The following is a 22,381-nucleotide window of genomic DNA, read 5'->3' on the forward strand; positions in this document are numbered from 1 at the left end:
CGAGTAAGAATAAATCCACAGATTAAGATGAGTGACAAGTGTCATGGAAGGTTTCTTATTTACTGCCTTGAATTAATGTAATAGTCTGCTGTTACATCGTTTTCATTTACTTGCAAAAATATTTTGAATTTCGTGATAATATAACACAGTTTAGAGCTACGCGCTTTGCTATCTGGTTTCGAAGTCAGAAAACACATATTTTTTCCTTTGTCATCCAAGGCCATTCCACCTCCTAAGCAAGGGGCAATGCAGAACTGCAAACAAAACATTAGCAAAGTAGCTTATAATCTTTGGGACCGCAAACGATATACTGATGCGAATCATGGTGTCCTCTAAAGGGTTTTCGGGTGCCTGCGAAAACTTACAAATATTTATACAGGGCGACATGATTAGAAGTTAATCAATTAAACAAAACATTCCCTTCTCAAATACGGAACTAACCCACTAAACTGAAGTATGCTTGTGTAGTAGATTCAGACGTCTTACGATGTTATCTTAGCAGCGTAACGGGATATTCTTGTTATTAAGACACCGTCACCTTTCTCGGTGGACAAGAATCCTTTTATAAATAATTACTTAAAATCTGCCAGATCTATCAACCGTGGCGCCAAAATGTCCCGAGTTCTACACAGCTACATACTTCAAGAAATTTTACGGAAAGAGAACGAGAGTTCATAATATTAAAACCATCGGTCAAAGCCCCTGTTCGTGAGTTATCGGGTTATTAGACAAGCGACGGAGACGTCCAAGATTATAAATAAGATGGAGATATTTTTTTTTTAATTTCCCCGACATAAATTATATATAATCACATGTATATACCTGCTAGCGATTGAAATCAAGTCTTAAACATTTTACAGGCTAAAGATGAAATTACTCCTGCTACTAACGGTGAGATTGGCAAATCAGATACAATGTTATAATGTCTGCCAGCCCGGATTTCGCGACGAGAGAGTCCTGTCTTCACTATAAATAATTTGTGCCACTGGCTCTAAGAGGGGCAATTTCCGTGTTACGTGATCATTATCTTCATAATAAAATAATTACCATGAACTTGGTGTGGCGCCATGTTCGCGTGACAGGTCGTGTTTTCTTATCCCCCCATCTCGTCTCCTAACCTTGGTTATTTTCGTTTGCAGGTCACGTTCCACCGATATGCCGAAGGTATTGGATTTATCTGTTCTGTTTAGTTCTCAAAACAGTTACAACCGAAAATTCTGGAGCCTATTAAGGAATATCTATTCAAGTATTAAACAACCTGCGATTCACGGGTCATATGTGACTTACCGAACTTGAAAATGTGCCTATAACATGCTGTCTGCTGTTCAAAATCACTAATGCCAAAGTTAATAGCCTCACTACCTATCTGCCTTGAAATCATCTATTATCTTTACCATCTGAAAGACGGAGTTTCTTTCTAGATATTAAATATAAACTGTAAAATATATCGACCGCTTGTTTAATAACTTGACTTATTTACCTGTTTCCACCACCCTATTCTAGTGCCCACACTTTATTGTCGAAAATCGGGGAGGGGAGCTTATACTAAGGCTTATTTTAAAGTTTCAGGCAGAACAAATAATGTTGCTTTTCTATTACAATTCTTACGTTGTTAATGTTAGTCTATATGTTTTCGAATTTATAAAACAATGGATTATAACTTTGCTCATGGGACAACGTACTGGGTTCGTGAGTACACGGTCCTAACTCATTTGGGTAAATTTCTTTATTATTGATTAAAATTGTAAAAATTGTAAAAATTTTACAGAAAATGTTTACTTTTACCTTCATTATCAGTATTTTATTTTATACTTAGAACGAATTTCGTACTTCAGTACAGATTCTGTCTACAATACCTTGTCGGACATAAACACGTATACACAAATAAGACACAGGCTGACCTGGTCGCGAACCCGGTGTTCCAAGATAAAGTGCCGGCATTTAACTGCTTGAGGTATGGCACGGTGAGATTACGATAATACAGAATCAACTGTTAGGTTGCTCTAACAACGACGTTTGTAGCAAGTGAGATCTTAGGTTCTCTCAGTGGCACGTACAAAGATAGCTGTCCTGAGTACAGTCCGATAGACGACTATCGACGTTTCACAGGTTCTTATTGCTTCCATCATAGGGACGCCCTGACGATGGAGGCAGTAAGGACCTTTGAAAGGTCGGTAATCTTCAAAGTTTTTCTTGGGCTACGTAATTTAACTGGTCCCACCTCCCGACTTTGAGCATCCATCACGTCGGTATTACGGAATGCAGGAAATAATGTGTGTGTGTGTGCGCGTGCGCGTGCGTGCGTGCATGCGCGCGCTTGGAGTAATTTCCAATGGCAGTACGTCCACCCTTATTTCATTAAAATCCACCAAGCCTTAGTCTAGTTATTAAATGCGTCCAACACAACTGGTCACAGTAGATACTGATGAAGCTTTTAACTTGTTAACAATAAATAAAACTATTTAAAGTGGCAACATTTAACACAGAATCACTTATTGTTATCTCTCTTCAACAATAACACTCGAAGTGCATTTAGGTTTGTCAATTCATATTCTTCATAGAAAATTATATTTTATGCTAAAGGATTGGTATTCTGTAAGACTTGAGGTTCTCACAGCGGTGAATATGAAGATTTCTGTCTTCTGGGTTGTTGCGCTGTGTAGTCTGGTCGATGTTAACCAACGTTTCAGAGGTCATACTGCCTCCGTCATCAGGGCCTGATGACGGAGGCAGTATGACCTCTGAAACGTTGGTTAACATCGACCAGACTACACAGCGCAACAACCCAGAAGACAGAAATCTTCGATTGGTATTCTCTTTTTGGACCGCCTAGCGCACTGCCGTGCTTTGGGCAGCCCTGGCTCCTTTTCCGTAAACCAGGCCATTGCGAACACGACACACACACACACAAAAACAACTTTGAGACAAACTTACCGATTCGGAGGTGGCGTTGAAAATATTCCCGCCGTGGTTGTGAACATGCACTGCAGTACAAGGACACGATGCACCTCTGCTGGGGAAATCCTGTATATTTCTTCCCGAATACTTTCTCGAAGTTTATGCAATGTATGGCGATTTCTGCTGTACACTTTGTCTTTCAAACTATCCCACAAATGAAAACACACTGCACGAGGTCAAGGAAAAGCGGTGTCCCTACGCTTCCGACTAATAATTCAATCAACAAACACGTCACTTATTATGGTCATGCAGTTACCTACAGTTACCGGTTGTGTGCACCGTTGCTGAGTCCTGTTGAAACAGACCGTAGTATTTCTTTCTATGTTAACTCTGGGATAAACCTGTTCAAAATCAGATTAGTATTCCCTTCTTCGTCTTATTATCAACAGAAAAATGGGTCAATTATTCGCCTTGCACTGATTCCACACCAAATACCAACTTTCGAATCGTGAAGTGCGGATTCATTATGAACGCTAGGGGTTTCCGGAAACCAATAAGGGTTATGGTACGTGTTCTCACGCAAACATAAATAAAACAAAATTTCTCCAGTAAAAACAATAATTGTGAACCAAGAATTGCAAAAATTCCTTCTTGTAGCTCGGATTCTTTGTTGCAATTAATACACTTCTGAAGATCGCTTCTAATAGGGCCTGTGGCGGGCAACAACTTTCAGTCACAAGGAACTAATACAAAACATCATCATATAACTTTCATTATCGATATAAAATTTCAATGGCTATCGATTCAGTTACCGAATCAGACCAAAGACGTATAAACGAGAAAGAGTAAACATAAATCTCAAACTGACAAAAGAATAACAGTTCGTTGATAATACCAACTGAACCTCCTGTTGCTTCCTCCTTCCTATGTCCAAATATTCTCTTCGGTACCTCTTACTGAAAATTTCAGCATGGAAAGGATTGAATTCAGTAAAATATTGTTCATCCACATTTCACATGGGATTGCCTGTAGAAAAAATGAAAGAACCAGTTGAATGTATCTATGAAAAAAGTAATATTCTACTTTATTACTCAATGTTGAAATACATTACGTCTCTGTCATGGCAAATATTACAAAGGATCACACTACTACATAGGCATGTTCAAGGGCATCAAATTCAGATTTTTGTTTTGTATGTAATAAAAACTGACACGTAGGCTTACAGTTGAATCTCTTGGAAAATTATGCAGATTCAGTAATCTTCCTTTTAACATTAAACACGTGTTTTAATTCCTTTCCAAAGAAGAAATGCTATATATAACAGAAATGTAATGATAAACTAAGCATAATCTGTTTGCCTTCACAGTCTGCTGAATTTGTCAGTGAATCATTTAGATAGTCACAAACTGACACAATTTTATATACTAAGCTTTCAGCATGTTACATATCACATTTAAATGTATATTTATTGCTCTGGACCACCTCACATTGTATGCAATGAGTTAAATTTAATATAAATGTTATATATATTTAAATACACATTTGTTTGTTACAGCGAGTGAAATTAATAAAAAAATATTAATGTGTCTAACTGCAGAGAAAACACCATAGTCTGTAATGAATATCATCAGTGGTGATTTGTAGATCACATAGGCCATAATCAGTGTTCATAAAAAATAAAATCTCACTTTTCCCTTGTGTTAACCAAAAAGTTACTTTTCCTTACTTGGTCATTCTCCACCAAACACCAGTAATTTTAAATGAAAATATGTGATACGCTATAGCCCTAAATACTCATTTATTCTTCCTGTCAGAATGGATGTGTAATATTATATAAGCAGCCCATAAATACAATTGATTTCTGTGCACAGTGAATGAAGAAGCAGAGACATAGATTTGGAGGTTATGTAGTCCTGTGATATGGGAACAAACTTTGTCATAACCTTAACAAACCTCATTATTGATCTTGAGTATACCTTTTATAGCTCTGTAGGAGAATATATATCCAAGTAACATTTAAAAGTCTAGTTCCTTCTTGTATTACACACATCGCTTCTCCGTTACCAACACTGACATTTTTGAAGTTTTGCAATAAATAAACACTGTTTATTTTGGGAACCAAATAAAATTCACATATTCAGAGGAAAATTTGAACAGTCATTAAGAAAAGTGATACATATGTGCCAGGTTAATTACTACAAAATTTTGTTCTGATAACCAGAAGAGAAGAGACTGCTTATAAAATGTAGGTGCAGACAGAAATATAATGTTAAAATATAAGTGTGAGGATGTAAAATGAAATCATCTGACTCAGGACAGAGATCAGTGGCTACCACTTGTGAACATGGTTATAAACCTTCAGTTTCCATAAAAGACTTGTGAAGTTTTTTAATGAGGTGGTCTTTATAGACCACTAATACTTTAAAATGTAATGAGATAATGCATAACCATAAAGCTGGCGAAACACAATAAGCTGCTATATCAATATTATGTAATTTCATATACACTGCATTTTGGCGCGGTCAATAATGTTTAACACTGTGGCGTATTATTATAAGTGATCTGATTCTGACTTTAAAATACTTGAATAACTGAGTAGGATGTTTCAGGATGAAAACTTACCCTAAGTAACTTAGATCAGCAATTAGAAGCTTAGATGCACTTATTGATAAACATAAAAAAGGAAGACAGAAGTTTCAAGTTTATATAATAAACACCATCAATACTGAATTTTCCTTTAAAAAATGTAATGAGTTTGCAATTCTAGAATATACTGATAAAGCCAGGATCTTGTATTCTGCTTGCCAAATAATTACAACAGCAAACCGTCGCACGTGCCTATGCATAACAGTTCTTTCCTATTAATTTTCTTCTTTTATGTAATTGTGATCACACTTTTATCAATGAAACTTGAACATGCAACAAAAATACAATGCACTTCAAAACAACAACAAAAGTAAACATTGAAAATATTAATAACTCATACAAATTTAAAGTCTTTAGAATCCTTCAATATGATATGGCATGAAAATTATTACAAAGGATTATCATTGTTCTAGGTAATTTTAATTAAAGTTATAAAGAGAATTTTTTGGCACTAATATTATTTAAGCAAAAAATACAAAACTTATGTTATTGCAGCTTTGTATCGCTAAAACTTTGTATATGTTACATTACTTGGTTGAACAAATAGCATTTCTACAATGACATGCAGATATCAAAAAATGGGATATATCTGAATTTAATTAGACCTTGAAATAATGCATTCCATCATGTTAATATAACAAGAAATATAAAATACTGTGCAGAGTAAACTTGTAATTTCTTTGTGTGACAAGTAAATTCATATATTAATTTCTTAATTTTATTTTGGATAATTCGACAGTTATCAAACTTTAATATGTATCTGTACTTTCACATGTAATATAATATATGAAAACTATTTGCCATGTTAATAAAATATTATTAGAAATTATTCAACTACACTTGCCTTTTTAAAATAAGATGTTCTGTCAAATAATCTAAAATATTTATCTCGAAGTTATGAACACCAGTTTTTCTGTCATCACTTTTATAAACTCTGCATCACACACTTTTTACCAAACTAGTATTACCGATGTGAAAAATAATCATTATTACATAGGATAGAAAAACTATTATGTATGGTCTTAACATGTTACAAACCAACATTTTTTTTCAGTACATAACCTAAAATTTTTAAAATATTTGTCTCATTAAGTGAAATGTTTCAGTTTTAACTGTGAGAATCTAGAATGAATGTATATCATAAATTTTCTGCTTCATAGCCCTGAAATATTCACTTATGAAACTTTACTTATATTTATATTACTTCCTTAATGTGAGGTTACTTTATAGTTTATGGTTTATACTTTTGTCTCTTGTTTAGACTTCTATATTACCTATAAAATATTTTTAAAAACTTCGTCTCTTTAAAATTATTATCAAGATGGAAATTTAATTTATTTTGGTTCATAAAGTGATGAAAACTTGAAGTTATCCATGCTACATACTCCCACAAACTACCAGTTAACAACATAATTTTGGCATGTTGGTCATATTATGGCAACAGATTTACAAAATTAAATAATCTATATTTTTAATATTTCATAATTTATACCCATTTTATAAATATAAATTCACATAAACTGGAAATAAAAATCAATCATGAAAAGTGGAATCACAATTATGAATGCGGAACTCAAGATAAATTATTATTACAGAAATCCCAACGAGTGCATTCAGTCATTAAAAGAAATATATATAAAAAAGTCTTCTTGGATGAAATATGGTATTTGATTCCAGAACATTTGAGTAAAACCAGTCATTAACAAATATATTATTTCACATTTTATGTAGCTATAAATTTTATTTGCAATTTAGGAAAATACTATTCACCAACAAGAGACATAAAATCTTTAAAGTCAATTTTACATAGCATAATAATTAATTAAATGTATATATAATAAAATATTGTAAAACATTATTACTTTAATATATTAAATGTTTTTTAGAAATTATAAAAAGTATATATACCAATTCTTTCAATAATACACAATTTTCCATCATTAGTTACTGATCAATTTTAGAAAATTGCCCTTTCTATATCAAATTTCTCCAGACTAATTCAATAATTACCCTACACATCTTTTAGCCATGTATATAACAGAAGATGGCTTAGTAAACAAAATTAATGAAATGCTTTCAGTTTATGGAACGCAATGTTCTCTTTTCAGTCATGAGTGAATAAAATAATTTCACAGATATTGTGAGTTAATTCATAGACGTAAATTAAATAATTAGGTATTGCATTTTTGAGTCATGATCTACAGGAAATTATCAGTTGCACTTTTCCAAGTTATAAAATAGAAAATTTGCTGAATTAAACCTGATACTGATTAAACACTCAAAAATTTATAATAACCACAAATTAGAAACCTGAGCCTGCAGGCTGAAACAGCTTCTTTCCTATTTCTGTCAATTGCTATTTTGAGAAAACCAGCAATTTCCTCTGAACTATAATGACTGATAGAAAGTATAGACAATGAGATTAACAATAGACATGATACAGTAATGTGCTCTATCAGCCTACATTCTTTTCGCAAATTTAACCACATTCTTTTATGCAAAGGTATGTGAGTAACATGTTTCTTGTGGTAATATTCGTACAGTACTACTTTCTGATACAGTAAATGCATACTAAAAGTTGAAACTAGGAGTTTTAAACACAAATTTAATGAGATTTATACTAAATTATGTAATGGTAAAATAATGGTGGGGTAACAAACAGTCATAATTTTGGAACAAAGCACGATAGAGATATGAAATATACGTCAAAATAAAGAGAAACTCTCCACGAATTTTACCTGTTCAGTAGATTTCGATATGCGCTGCAGACATCACGCGGCTATTGACCTTGTAACACAGCGCGCATGCGCTTATGCTAGAACCTGTTTACGTATCGAAATATTGAAGAGTTTCTCTTTATTTTGAGGTTTATTTCATGTCTCTATCGTGCTTTGTTCCAAAATTATGACTGTTTGTTACCCCACCATTATTTTACGGACACACTGTATAGATGTCCATTTAACTTAAATGTGGTGCATTTATATTTATTGTTAGACTGACATCAGAAATGCTACAAAAACAGAAACGTCTAAAATTATATGTAAATGGCGTAGTGCCAAAATGTACGTGAAATGTAAAAATGTATTTCACTCAGAAAACCCGAAATATAACTATTAAAAAAAATCAAATTTTTTTGGCAAAATGTTTTGATTTAAGAACAGAATAACAGACTCAGGTGGAAACATAATTCTTATAATCATCAAAATATACTCAATTGTGAAAAGAAAATTATTTTAAATTGCCATTTTTACTACTCTAATAGCCAGCCGTGTCAACATTGTCATTAGAACTTTCTGCGTGCTTCAAAGTCTAGACAGTTTTAAATAACAATCAACATTATTGATTACAGTATGTCCTTTGCTTTTTATAATCAGAAATCACAATGACTGGAGTATAATTTAATACTATAACATCACAAATTTGAACATTCGGTATTTCTTTTCTTTAAGTAATTGTATTATTTAAGCTGGTACAGACAAGACAACAATTAACAATGATTATCAGCACGGGGTTCTAATGATTAAACTCTTCTGTTAATTCAGGATGTTTTATTGAGTAGTTGTTACCACCTGTATACAACCAACACAGATCTAATTTGTAGTTGGATTCTTTTATTCTTGTAATTAAAACGTATTAATATAACTTCATCCAGTATTTCTTTCAATGCAGAGAGAAAACATTTTTAAACTCTTCTTTTTTTTCAAATTCTATAATAAAAGAAAACGTAAACCTCAAGCCACAATGCGTTTATGATAAACATATAACAGCATTTCTTAAATTACAATTACAAGGTTTTTAAATCTTGTCATGAATCTGTTTACAACTGAATGTAAAATCATGCTGTGTCATGATGAATACGTATGTTTCACGCAGTTAAGATTTCTCCTTTCTTTCTCCATGCTAATCAAACATGGACTGAGTTGGCGCGACTTCCAGCAGCAGCTGAAGGAACACTGTAACAGAATCTGCAAAGCAATGAAAAGAAAATTCGTATAATACTCAACACAAACCATCCCAATGTTTCCGTAGTAATGATTTTATAATTTAGATGATGAACAAAGCTCAAATCTTGTTACTCAGAAGTTGGCAATCACCTTCACCTGAAAACAGGATCAAGATCATGGGCAAATTCCGATGTTGAGATGCGTACTTACCCATGAAAGAAGGTGCGATGGCATAATGTACAAACGGCACATAGAATATGAGTCCGGCCACGATGAACAGAGCCGCGTACAGATACTCGATCTGGGGGTTTTCTATGATCGGCGCAGCGATCAGATAAATGGAGATCACCAGCACCACAACTGGAATGATGAGCGGAACCTGCAACAAATATGTGACAGGCGTTCTTTACGAAAGACTTGACACATGCGCCATATTCATTTTCATTTGCCTAGGTAAAAATCCAACTAGTGTGGAAATGAAATAAGAGTGGATAATTAGGTTTGATAGATAAGTAGGTAAGTGTACAGATGGACAAACAGATAAGACAGATAAAGTGACAGACATACAGTGAACTGATTGAAAGTTATATAAGCTGATTATACCAAATGATAAGAAAAGCATAGGTAGACCATACAAAAGATGGAAGGCCCAATTTTGGATCGAATATCTTAGCTGGAACAGTTTCATAAGACTAATCAGTGATGATGATTACTACTTTGCTAGGTATTTTTTGAAACACACTGTGTCAAAGCAATGGTTTGGAAAATGTCTTTTAAGAATACAAGGTGCAGGGGTGTTCATATTTCAGTTATTTCTATTAGCATATTTTTTTTAGTACATTCATAAAGTTGTCACATTAAATTGAAGACTTCTCCGAATTTCCCAACACCTATAAAAGATTGATTAACAGTGGTCTCATATATTTTGTATAATATATACGACTTTCCTCCGGAGATGATTCTAGTCCCATTTTCAGGTGATTAGTTGTAACTATACTGACAGAAATTTTATTATTTTAGAGTTTCTGACCCAACCCTGAAGCCTTTCAATACCAAATGAAAGCCAGTTACTTGAAAACGAGAGATAATTCAACTCTCAGAACGTCGTGATTATTATTTTAAATATCCTATATATATATATATATATATATATATATATATAAAAAGGGAACATGATTACATTATAACGACCATTTAATATTACAAAACTTTGTCATCTTCAAACGTTTTTTTTATGTCTAATGGACCCTTACACTACAAAGACGACATGCGTAAATATAGGAATTATATTTGATACCATAAAATATGCTAAACGAAATGCAAATGTGCGTCTTTTGGAACGTCACGAGATTCCATGAAACATAAAGACGGTGAATGAATTTAGACTAAAGGTCTTCAATGTTCGTTAGACACGTATTTATCTCGTCACTATAGCCGTTCCTTTCGTTAATTCATTTTTTCGCATCTATTTTTTTCCGTGATGTTGAGACGCGTTTGACACGAGTCTGCTTATCTAATAATAGTAGACAACTTGCATGTGATTAAATTGCTCGTTAATACCCTACAGTGACAGCTGAAGTCACGAGACGCTACTCGGCGTATCAACTCGTAACCTTGCTGTCATCTCTTAACGAAATCTAGGGTTGAATATTAATAATTTCTGTTATAAAAGATTTCTCGCTTACGAATACCGAATATTTCTTATCTCATTTGACATCAGCAAAATTTGTGGTTTTCACGGCGGTGAGTCAGAAGATGGTTGACTTCTTGCTTGTTGCTTAGTGAGTCTGGTACAAGTTTACCGACGTTTCAGAGGTTGCTGCTGCCTTCACAATCAGGGCGATAGCCCTAAATAAATTGGATACGTTTACCATATAAAAAAAGAAGGGACGTATGCTAAATGAAATTCAGCACTGAAAAGGGTTAATGTTATTTATGCATAGGCGTAGTCTGCTACACGTCTAGCAGAAAAATTCGACAATTCATCACTTAAAAAAAAGTCAGTCACTAGGCACAATCTTGGCCCAGTTTCTTTCACCCCTGAAGTGTGAAAATGAACTGTTTATTCGCGAATGTTAACAAATTAAATAACCCACTCCAACCAAAAAATAACTTACAGTACATTCGTTTTTTCACTTCTACCAGATCAGAAGTAATGGATATACCGCCGTGACTCGATCTCCAAGCCTTGTTTGTGAACACTTACCACGTGAAGATGAGGTCATCAGTTCTGTAAAAGATCGTTTACGTAACGCAACTTACAACTTGCAGGTCATTCCGATAATGTCTTCTTATTCTAATTTTCCTCTCCGTATCCTTTTACAACCGCCACGGTGGTCTAGCGGTTAGAAAGCTGGCCTTGTAATCCTGGGGTCCCGGGTTCGATTCCCGGTGCCCAAATTTATAACTTGTGGTCCAGGTATCACGGAGTTTTTCTCCGGGGCTTCCCCGGTTTCTCTGTGGCATCCCAACAATTACTTCACATTCATCATCATTTACATACAGAAGAAGGCAATGGCAAACCACTTCTGAATCATAATTGCCGAGGAAACGGACCGTCAGACAGAGCACTAAAAATAAATAATAATCCTTTTACGATGACCACTATCTCAGCTTCTTACGTTTATCTGTGTTACCCATTACGATAAGAATTATGGGGAGCAGATGTACGTAAAACATGTGGACTTTGAGTTACGTGTACTCGTGGGCTATTATTAGTGTTGTTGACGTCAGAAAATCTCGTGGTCTGTTAAATGAATGAGCCCGGTTGTCACTGAAAGAGGCGATTAAAAAATAGCATTCGTGTCGTAAGTAGTACACGTGTTTCCCGAAACTGTTTAAGATAACCTTGTTCTAAGGACAACATAACAGCAACGAAATAACAAAGTACAATTTATGTATCGAAATTGATTTGTTCACAATGATAAGTCACCGACATGCTACAACGACACGAAAGACCGATAATCTCGGAGAAAATATTTTAAACGTCTTTTGAGTATCTGACTCCGTGTCGTTTCGGTGTGAACAAGCCGACGGAATTTCTTGGGCAAATAAAATGGAAAAAAAATATAACGCGTCCTTTAATACCGAGAAATTCATATTCAAATTTTTGGACACAGTACGAACTAGCAATTAATGATCGTGTACTTTCCAATTTATTAATGTACCGTGTCGTGGCATTTTGTATCAATTCTTACTCAGCAGAAATTCCCTGTTTTTACAGTACCAGAAGCGTCATCATTCTTAACAATATCAGTCCAGTGAATCTTGTTCTGAGCCAGTTTAAACACAGTTCAGATCTTCAGAGTTAATTTCCGTAAAGCATATAATCTTTTTAGTATTATCCTCCCACCTAGGCTCCTAAATGGCCTTTTTCCTTCATGAGTTTCGCGAAAAGAAATCGTTGACAGATGGTAAGTCACCTTTCCTTCACGGCGTTTACGAAAAACCACACAGAGACAGACCAGAATGGGCAATGCTTCTAAGCAAGATACCTCGAGCATACCGCGGAAAAGTTATACCGCGCAGGGGCCCACATACCTTATACGGCCGTGGGGCGTTGGGTTTGGTGCGTCGCATCACGATCAGTGCCAGCATTGACCCGCCATAGAAAATCCATGCGGTGAAGCTGAAGAAATCGATCAGGGAATCGATAGTGCCGGACATCACCATGGCTACCGCAATAAGTGACTGCACAGACAAATGAAAATCCAGTGACTTAATGTAAGATAAAAATTGAATTGGCAAAAGCGACAAAATGCCAACTGAGTAGATTAACCACATTTAGTTTCAAATGTTTCTGTTTGTTCATGTTTATTTTCCATTTCTTTATTTTCTATTCTCTTCCCGTTAATATTTTATAAATAGTTTGCATGAAGGGTATACAATTAAGGCAAAAGTAAAGATCGTATCTGTCTGTCCCTCTATCATTTCGCATGTATCATATCTGACAACCCATTGGACAAATTTATATTTATTGTTATATTTCATTGCATTGTTAGCCAGCTATACTTTAAATCACTTTATAACAATATTTTTTGCTACAGTACCTCAAAAGTCCCGCCATATTTTTTCTACAAAAAGCACTGCTTTAGATAGGCATATATTCTTTTGAATACGAAATTTCTTGTGCTCAACTTTGACCTCAAAATGTATTCCTTTCACGAATTAATATCTACAGATTGCAACTCACGTGGAATATGAGTCCTGGTGCAGGGGTGAACCGACGCACGTGTACATACGACAGGATGTCCAGGAGGTGACCCTCTCGGCTGGCGGCGAAACATAACCTGCGAGCCGAAGCCCTCATTAATGAAATGTTATTGTCTACTGGTCCCGATATATTAATGTGATAATGTACCGGTACATTAAAAGAAAATCTCGGCTATCATTCTCGCCTTTAAATTTTCGCGGCTGAAATTCTATGAAAACCCCGGCTTTCGGTGATGCGCAGCGTAGAGTGTTGTAAATTTTACGTTTTATATAGTTTCTCACCCTGAAGGTAGCATTTGCATTGTTTCATGAATCGATCGAATATTTGATGGGGCATATCCCTGAAAGCCGGAGTTTTACACTGTCATTTTTAGACACTCAAACAAATTAAGTGACTTTTTAATAAATTAAATTGTGGTTTTTAACAAAAATTTACAACAAAAACAGCCATTTACTATTTTATTTAAACTCTCGGCACAAAAGTGTTATCCCAAAACACGCAATATGCTTCTGGTGACGTATTTGCAGACGGCGAAAGCCAATTCAGATAACTGGTGACCTCAGGTTTCTATGAAAGCTAACAAATTTCTTCGAACTCATTATCCAGGTCTCTACCTCGAGACCCTAGGGGCATGCTCACCTTCCCGCAGCGAAAAGCGTTCCGTTAGCTGATCCGAATGTTGACACTGTGACGGATAGGGGCATCAACCAGGCCATTACCCCCAAGATGCGTTTGCCGAAAGTCTGCGAACACAGACGCATGATTAAAGGCTCCATACACGATCGATTAAAACGTTCAAATTAACTGTGTCACGTTTTAACTGTGATAAAATAATGAATAAACAGCGCATTTCACACACTTTAAAAAGGAGTATTTAAACAACTAAGATTTTCAGTTTAATTAATTTGTATATTTATTTAACACAGTTTAAATTCGAATTTTAACTGATCGTCTATCGACTACAGGACGCTACGACCCAGAAGACAGCCATCTTCGGGCACCGCTGTGAAAACCTCAATGCTTCAAAGCAGTATGTTCCTCCTAGACGCTGGTGCCAAACTTACAAGTCCAGAAGACGTCACATTCCACCGACGACATTTGAAGGTTGTGTTTATCAGAACACGAGTAATATTTTTTAGTTTTCTTTAATCAAAATCGTACGTTCTGTACGGCGGTATTTCATATTATGGAGTCGGTCCAGAGAGTCAATTTCATTCTGTTACTTACCACAGCCACTGCTTCTGATTCGATGAGCTCAATGCCAGACATGACTGTCAGGTAGGAGATATTGATGAGAGCATAGCACATCGTCACCAGGGGGATGCCGATTATGATAGAGCGAGGAAGGTTCCTGAACAAAAACCATTCAGATGGCTTATAATTGCGAGTCTCCTGAACAAAATATTATAGCACCCAATACTACATCAACTCCCACTCTATTGCATTACAACAGAAAAAAATCTCCATTCAATCAAACATTCTTTTGTTGTTAATCATGTAAAATATTTCATGTGTTTTAGTTCTTAGATTTATTACAGAAACCGGCAAAGAGATTATCTGCTGTTACAAAACATTACCAAACATTGGCGATAAAATACAAATATTTATAAATTAAATCCTGATTTAATTTGTTTACATATAAGACTTCCTCGAAGTAATAAAACGTATGTTCAATATCACAAGGGCCAAAATATTTATTTTGTAATATGAGGTAATATCTTAAACAAGTGGCTTCCTGAAACGATATTCTGCATGAAACAATGTTATAAAATTATTACACTAAATATTAAAGTAAGGAATATAAGCTAAAATTCCCTCGGATAATAAATTCCTCAACTTCCATTGAATCCGAAGGAATAATACCCTTTTCTGAGTAAGATGAATCCAGTACACACCCAACCCCCCCAACTTCTTTAGGAAACATTTTAATATTGTCCTCCCATTTACGACTAAAAATACCATATAACCTTCCATTCAACTTTCTGAACTAATATTCTGAATTTAACATCTATCGCAAGCGTCCTACATGTTCCACCCATCTTATCTTCCATCATGATTTCATCATCATAATAATCTGATCAAAGAGAAAAAAATATTAAGATCTCAACTGTGTAATTTTAGTCACATTCCTCCTCTTTCCCTTTTAGGTCCAAATATTTTCCCCTGCACATGGTTCAGGAGTCCTCAAACTTTGTCCTTCCCATTGTAAAGCGTCAAGTTTCACGCGTTTAAAACGCAATGCAGATCCATGGACCAGCCCAGTCACTTCTGTAACAGCAGACACCGTCGATATTCGTACGTTATATCGTGCGAACAGCAGATAATCTAAATGGTGGTTCCTATATTGAGTTTATACAAACCTGAGTCGATCCTGAGTTCATACAGCCCCTTGATGTATGCAGCCGCGCGCAGCAGCCACACGTCATTTGGGTTGCAGAACCGTACCGGTCAGGGGCAACATGAATTTTCATTCATCTTACATTTTCTTTTCAAACACTAAACATTAAAGGACGGCAAATTGTTGGCGGCCAAAATCATCAGAGTCCCTAAACCATTAATATTAATAACCATGGCAGCAAGACACTATATATGTATATATGATAACAACAAATGACATCAAAAATAGTTGTATTTTGAAATAAAATAATGAAGTTCATAAATTTAAAAGTGCAAGGACACCAAAATTTAAGGGTATCTAACCGTGAGAAAACAAAGATCGTCATCGTTTGGTGAGAGAGTGTGAAAATGCTTGATACGTCGGTTTAGCGACTGAGTGCTTGTCAGCTCGTCAGATACCAACATAAGAGTTGCAAAGATGGTGACAGGTGCCTTTGTAGTTTGAACTTCAACATTTGAAATATTTTCACAACTGTATTACAGGATGTGCCCTGTTCCAGCAATCAGAACATAAATCTTAAATAAAATGGCCAGACTGAAAGGTCTTAAGAAAAACAATTCTCAACAACGCAAGAATTATTGTTGTTGTTCATTGAGAAACCACAGCATTTTTCGGGTATCCTGCATACGAGACTGAAAGCTACTAAGCTTTCTTACTTAAATTAGATTTTAACGATTAAGTCTGCATGACACCAAACATAAAGTAGAAAAGGTGGAAAAAGATTATTTGTAGTTATAAATTACACAGTTCTAGGCAAGTATAAGAGAAAGAATTGTGAAATATATTCCGATTAATATTTTAAAAATGATTTATAACTATTACATCAGATCTGATGTTTTATAACTCTGGAAACCGCCTTCTCCATCGGAAAATGTAGACGCGACGCGCCATGTTGTGTTGGATGGGTCCCTTGCTATAACGGCATAGCGCGTCTTCATTTGCAGATGTGGGTTTTGGTCCTTTCGTTGTGATATCGTACAGACTTCTTTGCCAGCGTTTCTCAAAATTTCAGTACGATCATTTTAATAAAGAATAGCACACCTTAAAATACAGTAGTTAAAATGTTCCCATTCCGAAGCTCAAGAGCTGTCACATAAGCATAACCATCTCTTAAAAGGTTTTCAAAGAATAACAAAAAAAATGCGTTATATCGAAAGAATGGAATGTCAGACAGAGCACTTCATAATAAGAACGTATTACATAAGTCCACATAAGAAAATTGATAAAGAATCTCTCGCCTTATAAAGCATAGAAATTACTGACTGAACTTCAGCTCACTTCTAAAAGGCAAGAGAAAATGTCTCTAAATGTCACGAGATCTTAAAACGAGAAGGTTAGCCAAATTAATCATATAGAAGTCTTAACATTTCTGGCTGTATTTTTGTTCCTGTTTAATCAGTGGATGAATTTGAAACAACAGTATTCCATACAATTTGGTTTACATTAAACAATATTGTGACAGTTTCATGGTTCGTTTATTGTCTGCTTGGTTCTTATTCTCAAAAGTGCTCTGCGACTAATCCATCTTACTTTCTAAAAAGAATTCCAAAATTCAAAATGTTTAAAGCCAGTTCCAAAATCGCTAATGTAATATACAAAATGTTAAGAGAGGTGCTCACAAGTCAACTTTCATATCTCGGCGATAAAAGCACAAAAGAATCGATTATTCCGTTGCAAGAGAATCATGCGTTTCTTGTCCTCGGTGAAGGATAAGTTCAATAAATAATTTGATTATAAGACAAAGAATCAAGTGGAGAAAGGCAATAATAATTCTGGTTGCAGCCAATCGCATTCTTTGGTAAAGTCTTTGAGAGTATGTTCTTATTTAACTAAGACTGAAACTTACGCACAGAGTGACAACGTCCATATTTGAACATCAGAAGTTCCGAATGAAATTGACTACAACATTTAAGTGCGTCATGCAACATATTATGCATACATTTAAGTACACTGAACTGTGTGTGTAACAAATAGTTCTAAAGTGCAATCAATATAGTCTCACTTCTGTTTCTTAACCGCCGAGCTATTTAAATTATTTTTGAAAGTAACCTTCTCCAACATAATGTATAATGTACATTATCATAAATTTAGTGAATTGAAAATATTTCCAATATGCCGAATGAAAATCTGCAAATGCGTTTGTATTTCAAACTATTAAGCCAAAAATAAATGTAATCTAAATTATGTGTTCACAAAGTGTGACCAAACTTCAACGCAAAAGAAACAAACTGATCATGGTATACCAAATAAATTTTGGAGTAAATTATGTATACCAAAGATTTACAATATCAGGCGAATGCAGTACCTATTATCTTTTCATAAAGCATTGGAACGTGACAATGGAATTAATTCGGGGCAACTGAAAAATATAATTTATTTTAAAATAATGAATAATTTCAAACATTAATAATAGCGAAAAACATCTGATAAAGTATTTTATCAGCACCTATCACAAACAACAATCGATTTTATCTTTATATATTTTAAAAATTATAATCTACTTTCGCCGATAACTTTCTACGATATCAAAAAAATGTTCAGTTACGACAAAGAAATATTCTTTGTAACAAATTCATCTTTCGCATACATGTAGTATTTCTTTAGAATTTGTTCCTATTGATAAGAAAAGCCCACTGTGATACTCAATTTCCAATAACTTTTATAATTAACATTTCCAATTATTTAATACCGCCCACTAACTCAAATTTTTAAACGTAACAGACAATACGAATATTAAAATTTATGACAAATATGACGCATATTACATCGAAAGCAATGTTTTTTTCTATTCCTAACTCAGATAAATACTGTATTAATGTAACACTATTATGAACATAATTTTTTAAGGTTAATAAAAATTTAGGTGAACTATGTTTTAAGAAGCACTGAATATAAATCCAACGTCAAAATTCCTTTGTCCCCGAAGGAATTCCAAAAGTGCCCGGCACAGAAAAACAGTAATCTGAAGATATAGCACAAATAACACATTTAATTCACCTTGCATATAACAAGTCTATGGCGGAGCCCCTCCAAAACAGTCTGCCTTAAAAACAAACGAATGTTTATTTGGCAGCTTAAACTTTTAAAACAGACGTCGTCATGTTAATTCTTCACATAACCTCAAAAACACGAATAAACAATGTGTTGTTATAAGAACACTTAAGTAATCTACGAAGGTCTGTAAGGAACAAACGTTTCTACCTTACACGTGTTCTAATCTTCAACAAATTCAAAACAATATCCACACAAAATATATTTAAATCAATCTCAAATAAATTATTTTCTCACATAAGCAGTGAAGTCTATTATAAAAGAATTCAGCAAATGAGGAGAAAGTCTGCCAGTCACTACTAAGTTGTTATAAATGTGTCACTTCAAATTGTCAAATTTCACAGAATTCGAATTTAAATTTCGGCAGAGTAAATATAAAACTGACTGTTAATAAACCAGTCACAGCCTAAGGGAATATTTAATAACACATGCATCACAGGACGAAATTTATGTCATTTTGGCAATAATGACAGAAGATGCGCCAGCTTTGCACCCAGATAAAAGTTTGAAAATAACTCGTTAATCTGTTTCTCAACGCCTTTGTAAAACAATCGGTAGAACTGCTGTTTATTTGGTAGAAAAGTCTTATATATTCCAGAAAATTCAATAAATGAGATAATACACAAAGATTCTAAATTAACTCTAAAATCTTACATAATAAACCTACAAACAAAATATACCTTAGGCCATCTGCAATGAAATTTATGTCAATTCTCTTCAAACCTTAACTTCGAAGCCATGATTTCAAATAAATTTTAATAAGTGTCACTGTACTATGTAAGTACATTTCAAAGTGAACCTTATTGAAACAAGATATTTGACAAATTTTGAAGTGACTGTTAAGGCACTGGTATAACCATGACCCACTATGTGTAAACTAACGCAGGTTCTGTTGGCTGGGACGTACCTGTGACAACAAGGAAGGCCTCCACGGTGAGGTACCCTTAAAGGTGGTTGTTTACTTTGGATGTGAGACTGCAATTGAAATATGAGATAGCTACCACGGCAAAGAACTCAAAAGGAAGAACTAAAACAATCCTTTCCATCTTTAAATATCCTTTCAATATTAAGCACGCAAACATTAATCTCTAAAAACCTTCTTTAACTACTATTAACTTAATTACAATTGAAGCTGAAGGCTAAAAAATGTCATTTAATATTATACTTTTTTCTATAAACATTTTTTTCCAAATAACATTCAATTACATTGCGTTTCGATATTCTTTTTTTTTTTTCAAATTTAATTTCCGAACGCGTTACATAGTTTTACCTGTCAGATGGCTCATGTTATGGCACAAATAAATAATTAATGCAAGAGCATGACTCCGTACTTACACAGATGGGTTTTTGATCTCTTCAGTAACATAGTTGAGGTTATTCCAACCGTCGTACGCCCAGAGTCCTGTGTAAAACGCAGTGGCGATGTTCCCCAAGGAATAGGTCGTGCCTTTGAATACATTTTCCAGATGCTGAGTATTTCCTACATTAAAACAAAGAACACATTACCGTAATGGATACAGCCACGAGAAAATATGTCATCTGCGAACATGATAAATTGTTAAAACCTAAGAGAGATAAAATATCGACAAGAAAGGATGTGGAAGTTTTGTTAATGCAACCAGCAGACTTTATTCACTAAATGTTGTTCAATATTTTGCGTTAACACATAGAAATGTAAAACAAACAACAATTTTAAATACTCACTAACCATAACTATACCATCTTTATAATCATCCATACTGTCTCCAGCACATGGGTCTCGTACTATTGCGGATATTATTAAAAATAATATTTCCATATGCTTATGTGCTGGAGGTTTGGGTTCTTTTCTTAACTGGTTCAAACCCAGTGATAATTACATGTACCTACCACCACCGCAATAAGTCAGTAACTCTGCACTGTGGTAGTTTTGGTAACCAGACTTCAATTAATTCAAATATGTCATGGCCTCCTTTATGTAAAGTTATTCGAGACACGCCAATTGTTTCATTATTCATGTAACTATCAAGTTTTACGTCACGGGAACTGGATCTTCAATAAATTAAAGTATCGAAATAACAAGGAAACGTGCATTGCTTCCTTATATGCCGAGTCTGGAAATGACGTGTTAGAGATAAGGGAAACTGAAAATCGCTAGAAGATTTCTGCTCAAGACAAAGACAATTTTGGTTCCCAAGGGCACAGCGTTTTCCTGTGGGGCCTAGAAGTGATGGAATAGAGGAAAAATTGCTATTTAATCCCGATATGAGGTGTTTTTGCGAACAAAGTTCTACCTTGAAGCTAAAATAAGATGTTCCGAAGGTACGTTTGTCAAACTATATTGTAAAATATGAAATTCGATCCGGTACCTAGAATTACACTATGTTTAGTCGAATTTAATTACAACCCTAAAGTAATCAATAGTAGTAGTCATATTGAACTTAATAATTTTAATATTTTACCACATTATTTTAAAATATACTAAAAGGACCGTTAAAATAAACGAGGAATTATTATTTCTTTCTAGTTCTGGCCCAAAATAAGTTCCGCGTGTGTTTTAGAAATTTTATTGTGTTTGTAGTAATTTTCCTCTTTGTTCCAGTTGTAACAGACAACTCTGTACCTGTATTAACCCTGAATTAATAATAAAATTACTTCAGTAAAAAGTTCGAAAAAATTAATTTTGATTAAGCGTCAGTCTATCAGAGTTAGTAGCTAAGTTAAAAAAGAATGAATGAATGAATTAATTAATTAGCCATCAAGATCACAATTTAAATAATGAAATACGGATTGAAGTGGGCAAATATGAACGAAAAATATCTACAAGATATTTGAGTCTTGTATTTTAATCAAATCACTTCAGTGGCTTCGGGAACTACGAACCGAAAAACTAACCATAAATCCCCATTATGCGTTCACTTTAAAGTATTATGTTTACCATGAGACTACTTGATGGTTTCCCAGCTCCTCAAGAAATTCCATGCTTTTGTGGAACCTGAAATATCATCTTCATCAAAATTTGTCACGGAGTTTACATAGTTCAAAGATTCCATACTAGATAGAGCACGTCTCTTGTCCTCATGAGAAAGCCCTCGTTGAAGAACGGGTTTTATTTGTGAGGTAGGGGGATGAGTCAGGATTTAGTATTGATCCGAAGCCCTGTTGTGACGTCATAGCGTCCCAAGAAATCTGCGCCGGCCGCGTTACCATTCACATCGACGCGGTTTACGAAGTCCCACCCCTCTTTACATG

The 22,381-nt window shown here is 34.5% G+C and overlaps 1 protein-coding gene across 4 annotated transcripts in view; it reads right to left on the reverse strand.

Annotated features, from left to right (window-relative positions):
- Nucleotides 1-3,948: 3,948 nt before the first annotated feature.
- Nucleotides 3,949-22,381, reverse strand: part of sbm (L-type amino acid transporter sobremesa) — a 59,865-nt gene continuing 41,432 nt past the window's right edge. For all 4 annotated transcript variants that reach the window (XM_022075141.2, XM_022075143.2, XM_087351047.1 and 1 more), the window contains exons 6-12: nucleotides 20,486-20,630; nucleotides 14,929-15,052; nucleotides 14,341-14,444; nucleotides 13,681-13,777; nucleotides 13,029-13,178; nucleotides 9,699-9,867; nucleotides 3,949-9,509 (exon numbers count right to left, since the gene is read on the reverse strand). In XM_022075141.2, coding sequence (XP_021930833.1) covers nucleotides 9,445-9,509; nucleotides 9,699-9,867; nucleotides 13,029-13,178; nucleotides 13,681-13,777; nucleotides 14,341-14,444; nucleotides 14,929-15,052; nucleotides 20,486-20,630 — 854 coding nt within the window. In that variant the 3' untranslated portion in view covers nucleotides 3,949-9,444. The remainder of the gene's footprint in view (nucleotides 9,510-9,698; nucleotides 9,868-13,028; nucleotides 13,179-13,680; nucleotides 13,778-14,340; nucleotides 14,445-14,928; nucleotides 15,053-20,485; nucleotides 20,631-22,381) is intronic.

This window comes from Zootermopsis nevadensis, unplaced genomic scaffold (genome assembly GCF_977971745.1).
Source record: "Zootermopsis nevadensis isolate Lab colony 2312 unplaced genomic scaffold, Znev_1.0 Znev_ptg000002l, whole genome shotgun sequence".
Lineage (NCBI taxonomy): Eukaryota > Metazoa > Arthropoda > Insecta > Blattodea > Termopsidae > Zootermopsis > Zootermopsis nevadensis.